General features: G+C 43.1%; 1 protein-coding gene across 3 annotated transcripts; it reads left to right on the top strand.

Annotated features, from left to right (window-relative positions):
- The first annotated feature begins 70 nt into the window (after positions 1–70).
- On the top strand, positions 71–5,957 carry serpinf2b (serpin peptidase inhibitor, clade F (alpha-2 antiplasmin, pigment epithelium derived factor), member 2b). Of its 3 annotated transcripts, none has more exons than XM_056610721.1 (10): positions 71–161; positions 1,404–1,470; positions 2,028–2,087; positions 2,413–2,472; positions 2,590–2,893; positions 3,211–3,354; positions 3,943–4,131; positions 4,545–4,687; positions 4,875–5,079; positions 5,456–5,957. In XM_056610721.1, exons 2-10 carry the CDS (start codon positions 1,417–1,419, stop codon positions 5,806–5,808), a joined length of 1,512 nt encoding a protein of 503 aa, XP_056466696.1. In that variant the 5' UTR covers positions 71–161; positions 1,404–1,416; the 3' UTR covers positions 5,809–5,957. The 3 variants fall into 3 exon arrangements, with proteins under 3 accessions (XP_056466696.1, XP_056466695.1, XP_056466698.1); XM_056610720.1 differs by lacking the exon at positions 71–161 and adding an exon at positions 244–431; XM_056610723.1 differs by lacking the exons at positions 71–161; positions 1,404–1,470 and adding an exon at positions 1,771–1,874.
- The last annotated feature ends 1,147 nt before the right edge of the window (positions 5,958–7,104 follow it).

The raw sequence follows: 7,104 nt of genomic DNA, 5'->3' as shown, positions 1-7,104 counted from the left end.
CTTGAGCCCTCATGGCACCTTCACCCATTCATGATATAATCACCCTCGCTCTTCCAACATCAGCCACCGCTCTCTTATCACAAGAGCTGACGTCATCCTGCGTATATTGTTTTACAGAATCAAAGTTAACTGTTCAACAGTAAAACAGTCAAGTGACTCAGGTTTGTACCAACGATGTGTCATGGAATTGTCTGTACATGATACTGAGAAATCAATTAATTGGAATCGAGCACAGCTTGACCCTGATTTACTCTGGAGAGACATTTACAAACAAATAGTGACTGGTTTGAGGCCTCGATCAATGGGAGTTGATATTTAACTGGCCACTGAGCAATTGCCAATCTTTTACGCTTGGGATTTCTGTCGCACGTTGTCGCTTTTTTTAGACACACTTGTTTTTTCACATTTGTTTTCTCCAATTTAAATTTAAGGTAAGATCTTATTTCTAGTGTATTTGATTTGGTTTTGTGCCTACGTACATTTCCAATGGTTATTGGAGGATATTCTTTTTTTTTTTTTTTAACCTAGTTAAAAAAAAACGAACCTAATGTTTTTTCAGATTTTTGAGGTTATTTCAATCAAATATTTTTTTCTTCTTTTTGCTCGATTGAAAATGTTTAAGTTAATGTTACGCAAATAGTTTCTACCGCTTGGCATGGGTTTTAAAGTGAATTGGGCAGACTTTGGCTTGGCTTACATTACAATTTGTACAAAATAAGAAATTCTGCTAACAGCTGCATAGAACCTTAGGGAAAGCAGTCTTGACAGTCATTGCAAAAAGAATATTTCTGTCTTTGTGATTCCTGTAGCAAATCTCTCTCTTTTCTTTTTTTAGACTTTAGCTTTTTGTAGCTACTCCAGTTTTAATTGTATACTTTTCATTGCAAATTATAAATATGTTTCTACACAACGCTACTACCAGGTGTTATTTTGGGATTAACCAATATCTGTTCATGTTGATAATATTAACATATTATATATTGTGTTAACCCGGCAAGGTGAGCGAACCACCACCTCCCAAAACAGGACACAACTTTGCTGGGCAAAAGCCAAAAAGGCATGTTTAATCCAAAATCAAACAAGTCTCATACTGAAAATAATACAACCACGAAAAAAACCTGGGAGGAATCGATGGTCCTATCCGTGGGTGGAATCCCGTCACCCACGAGGACCGGTCTCTCCGTGCAGGAGCTCCAGGGCTGGGAGTGCCCCGAATGAGTGGAGAAGCAGGCTATTTAAGCCCTGCTTCTCCACCTATTCCTCTGCATATCCTTAATTGGCCCGGGCCGGGTTGCCAGAATATAGTGATGTTATGTCTGTGGTTCATTGAAAGTGTGTTTTTTGTGAAAAATGTGAGGAATAAACAAGTATTTCACAACTTGGTTATTTTTCCTCGACTCTAGACACTGTAAGGACATGGACATACTTCTGGCACTCCTGTTGTTATGTCTTGGCAGCAAGGGAATCTCAGTAAGTAGCACAATCCTTCCAAAGATCTTTTTTGTTTATGATACGATGGTTCGAATTTGAGCCGATTTGGATAAAGCAGCCAAAGAAAGCTAGCCCTAACCCTTACAATTGATTTTGAAAGACTCCAACTGAAAAAGTCCCAGCCCTCCCTTCAAGCCTCCCTGCAACGCCACTCCCCCAAAACATGTGACTAGCTAGTAAGCTGTGCTCAATTCCAATTAATTGATCACTCAGTATCATGTACAGATAATTCCATGACACATCGTTGGTACAAACCTGAGACACTAGACTGTTGTACTGTTGAACAGTTAACTTTGTTAAAAATAGGATGCCTAGCATTGTGTTGTACTCTGGTCATCTGGTCATGAAGTGCATGGGCAGAATGTGTGCAGGTAGCCGGTCAGGTAGGTAGACGGACAGGTTAGCCATTCAGCCATTTCATTTGGGAATGATGGAAATGATCGTTGTAAAGAGTTGATGTAAAGTTAATTTCCACAAAAATGCTTCATAACTATGTGGCCTACCCTAGCTTTAACGCCGGATTCCCCTTCTTACAGAATGCCGAGGTGGCAGAGGTTATGCCTCTCGGCCCTCTACTGCCCAGCGATCCTCTACAGGTGAGTGGCTTGAACTCCTCTTGACTTGTTATGTTTACCCATCACTCTTCAAATATGTCAATCATGTCTACTCTTCATGCATACAAATACTGGAATTTTAGTGCTTCACTACATTTCCTCTATACTTTAATATCTTAATATGACAAATACTTCATACTTTGACAATTACTGGGATTTCAGTGCTTCACTACATTTCCTGTATACTTTAATATCTTAATATGACAAATACTTCATACTTTAACGAATACTGGGATTTCAGTGCTTCACTACATTTCCTGTAGTTTTTGCCGCCCCGAGTTTTAACGCTGGATTCCCCTTCTAACAGAATGAGACAGGGCCAAGCGCGATGCCTCTCATCCCTCTAATCCGCAGCAAACCTGTAGAGGTTAGAGGCTTCATCTCCAACGTGTTATGATTTCCCATCACCCTTCAAAAATCATAATCTTAATGACAAATAAAGATTTCACTGCTTTCAATTCATTCCCGTATACTTTGCTCTCAGACCACAGCTGAAAATACCACAGAAGCACAGCCCGACAGAACACTAGAAACAACGGCTGAAGGTACAACAGCACTTTCATCTGCGTCCACCGACACCGACGACGAGAAAGAGACGGTCTCAGAAGAAGATCTAGACGGCTCTTGTGAGTCGGTGGGCAAAAGCCGGCGTTCCCTTGGGCTAATCGCCAGAGCCCTGCAGAAGAGTGGCCTGAAGCTCCTGGCGAAGTTGGAGCCGACAGAGGCAGAGCCCAATGTGATCATATCCCCACTCAGCATATCATTAGCTCTCTCCCAGCTGGCTCTGGGTAAGCAGCATCCCTCTGAAGCCTGCGCACGTTCACGTCTGATTATCTGTTGTTTCTATGGTGTGTAGATCTGTTCACATCGTGTGTCAGAGGCTGATTCTGGAAGCTACTGCATTGTGTTCCGCAAGCAAATCTTGAAGATGGGGCAGATGTCGACAGATTTGGCAGGATTTTGACACCTGTGTGTGTGTGTGTGTGTGTGTGTGTGTGTGTGTGTGTGTGTGTGTGTGTGTGTGTGTGTGTGTGTGTGTGTGTGTGTGTGTGTGTGTGTGTGTGTGTGTGTGTGTGTGTGTGTGGGGGTTCTTTTTCACTCATAGGAGCAGTCAATGAGACGGAGGGGCTTCTCATGAATTATCTCCATGGAAACAACCTGTCCTGTTACCACGAGACTCTGCATAAAGCTCTGGAGCAGCTCAAAAGCGATGATCTGCAAATCGCCACACGCATCTTCCTGGCCCAAGGTCACTGCGGAGACTGGCCGGCCTTCTGAATTCACGAGTTCATTCACAATTCAGAGGACAAAATAAGCTCCTCTTGAGTAGTAGTGATCTCTTACATTCACATTTTACATTTATATTTGGGCGTTTGGCAGAGGCTTTTATCCAAAGCGACTTACAATAAGTACATTTGTCAGAAGAAAGAGAAACAACTATACATTGCTGTCGGTATAGTAAGGTTAACCCTTTCCCCGGATACAACAAAGATAGCTAGGATAAGATGCTACAAAACACAAGTAATATAACTAAGTACGACATACTATAAGTGCGTACATTAAGTGCCAGGACTTAAAACATAACATCTCTTAATTTCATTGTTTACACAGACTTCATCACAGGCCATTTGTATGAAAAGTTCTTGTATTGCCATGAGTTCTTTTTTAAAGTTAATGTTCCGCAATTAATTTCCAATGTTTGGCGTGTATTCAGTCAAGTCAATTTGGTAGGCTCAATTTCATAGTTGAGACATATTTTGTCATAGGCCAGGGGAGCTTAAAGGGCTTTGAGAGATTGTAAGAATCGCCGTGAATGTTTGTGTTGTACGTGTTTCAGGGCTGGAGCTTAAGCAGAAGTTCGCTGAGGACTCTCAGCGGTTCTATGGGTCGAAGCCAGTGGCCCTTGAGGGATTGCAGCAGGTCAACTCATGGGTGGAGCAAGCAACCAAGGGGAAAGTCCCTGAGTTCCTCACTTCGTTACCTCCCCAACTGCTACTGATGCTCATTAATGCTGTCCACTTTAAAGGTATATAACTAAATCTCTCTTTTTTTTTTACGGTTGTTTTTGCCTAATACAGTGTTAATACAAATTCCTGAAATTGTTTCAACATGTTTTTTTCCCTTTAATCAGACAAAGAGGAGTGTGTGTGTGTGTGTGTGTGTGTGTGTGTGTGTGTGTGTGTGTGTGTGTGTGTGTGTGTGTGTGTGTGTGTGTGTGTGTGTGTGTGTGTGTGTGTGTGTGTGTGTGTGTGTGTGTGTATCAGACACCACAGTCTTCATGGTGCAAAATAATTACTGTTAGCACTACAGATCATCACTTTATATCTTAAGTGGTGTTTAAAATGCGCAGCATCGCAAAATGCAGTATATTGCGACCACCGACCAAATTCTTGTTTCGGTAAAGCTACTTAAGGATGTGGTCCTCCTTCCATCTCCCAGGGGAATGGATTGCCCGCTTTGACCCCCAATTGACCTCAAAAGGGGTGTTCTACCTGAACGACAACCAGCTGGTGGACGTGGAGATGATGGAGGGTCCCAAACACCCCATGAGTGTTTATGTAGATCCAATCATGGAAGCCCACGTAAGCATCCTTTCTTCATCTCATTTGATGTTTTTTTTGTTGGTGGTCACAAATGGGATTCAGCCGTAGAGCATGGTTATTCGTAAGTGAAGTTTACACTTCAAATGCATAATGACGTTTTATTCAAATGTTTAATGTTATCCGTGTGTCACTGTGCTAATTGTGTTTTTTCTTAATGCCTGCACAGGTGGCCCGCTTGAGATTCCAGAAGCGTAGGAGTCTGATCCTAGTGCTGCCGACCTCTGGACAGGTGAATGTGTCGAGGCTGGCCGAAACGCTCAGCCTCTCAGAAGTCTACTCTCGTCTGCCTCAAGAACAGGATGTAAAAGTCACCCTTCCAAAGCTCAAACTGGAGTACGGTCAAGAACTGAAGAAAGCCTTCACTAACTTGGGTACGTCAACAGCTCCTGCACAAGTTACACTACCCTAACATTTATGTTTAGGGCATTTAGCAGACACTTATATTCAAAGCGACTTACAATAAGTACATTTGTTAGAAGACAGAGAAACAATATATCGCTGTCGGTTCAGTAAGAATGTTCATAGAACCAAGTGCCAAGCACAAACAATAGTTAGGTTAACCCATTCCCCGTATACAACAGAGATGGATAGGATAAGATACTACACAATTCTAAGTACTATTTTTATTTTTAACTAACAACGTACAACATACAATAAGTGCGTACATTAAGTGCCAGGACTAGCACATCACACTTGGTATTGCTTCACATTGTCCTTTGTGTCCCTCTACGATCGGTTGTCCAACAGATCTAGGACTGATCTTCTCGAAACCCGACCTGTCTGGAATTGCGGAGGGGTCCCTGATAGTGACCAGTGTCAAACACAAGTCCAGCATGGAGCTGAACGAGGAGGGGGCAGAAGCCGCTGCAGCCACCGCCGTGATCATCTCTCGGATGTCCACTCCCATCTTTTCCGTCGATCGCCCCTTCTTCTTCAGCCTCGTGGATGATAAAACCAAAGTACCGATCATGATGGGCGTGGTGAACAACCCCAACCCTGGAGCGCCCACAGTGCGAAGACCCGAACCCGGCAGCAAAGATAAAGAGGGCTACCCCGTTGACAAGAGCGAGGTGTCATCTAAAGGGCTCCCTCCTAAGTAGGAACTGTTACATCACACCAGCAAGAAAACAGATGACACGATCATTTTGCAGATCTCAACTTTATTTTATAGCGTTAACTGGATCGAGTTGTGATCAAATTTTTAAAAAATAAAATCGGTCAAAGACAATGAGTCGTGAGTCCCTGGTTAATGTCTGCTTCTTTATGAAATACTATTTTAGTCTGAAGAGCACACACCATGCTCATCCAATCACCTCGGTAAATTCAATAAAAACATACTAACTTGGTTTACAGTCAGATATTGTTAAAGCAACAATAAAATCTAAAATCTGTAGTTCTTTTTCAATCGTTCCATCATTCTGGCCTTTGGCCCTGCTGGGGTGTTATGGTAGAAGCCAAGGTTGCTTCGATAGCGGCCTTCAGCTAGTCTGCATTGTTGGGTCACGTGTCTCCTCTTGATAATATAAAGCTCGGCAGCCGAAGGAAGCATGAAGTGCTCTAAAACGTCCTGGTAGAATGCTGCGTTGACTTCGGTCTTGATAAAACCCAGTGGACACACACCAGAAGATGACACAGCTTCCCAAATCGTCATGGACTGTGGGAACTTCACACTGGACTTCAAGCATCTTGGATTCTGTGCCTCTCCATTCTTCCCCCAGACTCTGTGTCTGTGACCTTGATTTCCAAATGAAATGCAATATTTAAGTTCATCTGAAAGGAAGACTTTGGACCTCTGAGCGACAGACCAGTAAGTTTTCTCCTTAGCCCAGGTAAGACACTTCTGACGTTGTCTGTGGTTCAGGAATGGCTTGTGACAAGGAATGCAACAGCTGTGACCAACGTCCTGGATACGTGTGTGTGTGTGTGTGTGTGTGTGTGTGTGTGTGTGTGTGTGTGTGTGTGTGTGTGTGTGTGTGTGTGTGTGTGTGTGTGTGTGTGTGTGTGTGTGTGTGTGTGTGTGTTGTGGCTCTTGATGCCCTGACTCCTGGATCAGTCCACTCCTTGCGAAGCTCCCACATATTTTTTAATGGCCTTTTCTTGACAATCCTCTCATGGCAGCGGTTACCTGGTTGCTTGTGCACCTTTCCCCACCACACTTTTTCCTTCCATTCAAGTCTAAAAATACTTGGATACAGCACTCTGTGAACAGCCAGCTTATTTTACAGTGACCTTTTTCGGCTTAACCCTCTTGTGGAGGGTGCAAATGTCTTGTGCACAACTGTCAGGACAGCAGTCTCCCCCATAGTTGTTAAGCCTACAGAACCAGACTGATAGACTATCTAAAGGCTCAGCAAATCTTTTCAGGTGTTTTGAGGTAATTAGCTGATTAGAGTGTG

This window comes from Gadus chalcogrammus, chromosome 16 (genome assembly GCF_026213295.1).
Source record: "Gadus chalcogrammus isolate NIFS_2021 chromosome 16, NIFS_Gcha_1.0, whole genome shotgun sequence".
Lineage (NCBI taxonomy): Eukaryota > Metazoa > Chordata > Actinopteri > Gadiformes > Gadidae > Gadus > Gadus chalcogrammus.
This window is presented reverse-complemented; position numbering and strand designations above follow the sequence as displayed.

Bases quoted from the DNA above. Each gene is read 5' to 3' on its own strand.
- serpinf2b (XM_056610721.1), top strand. From the start codon at position 1,417: ATGGACATACTTCTGGCACTCCTGTTGTTATGTCTTGGCAGCAAGGGA. The intron at 1,471-2,027 runs GTAAGTAGCACA...CCCTTCTTACAG, and splicing joins TTGGCAGCAAGGGAATCTCA to AATGCCGAGGTGGCAGAGGT. The intron at 2,088-2,412 runs GTGAGTGGCTTG...CCCTTCTAACAG, and splicing joins TGCCCAGCGATCCTCTACAG to AATGAGACAGGGCCAAGCGC.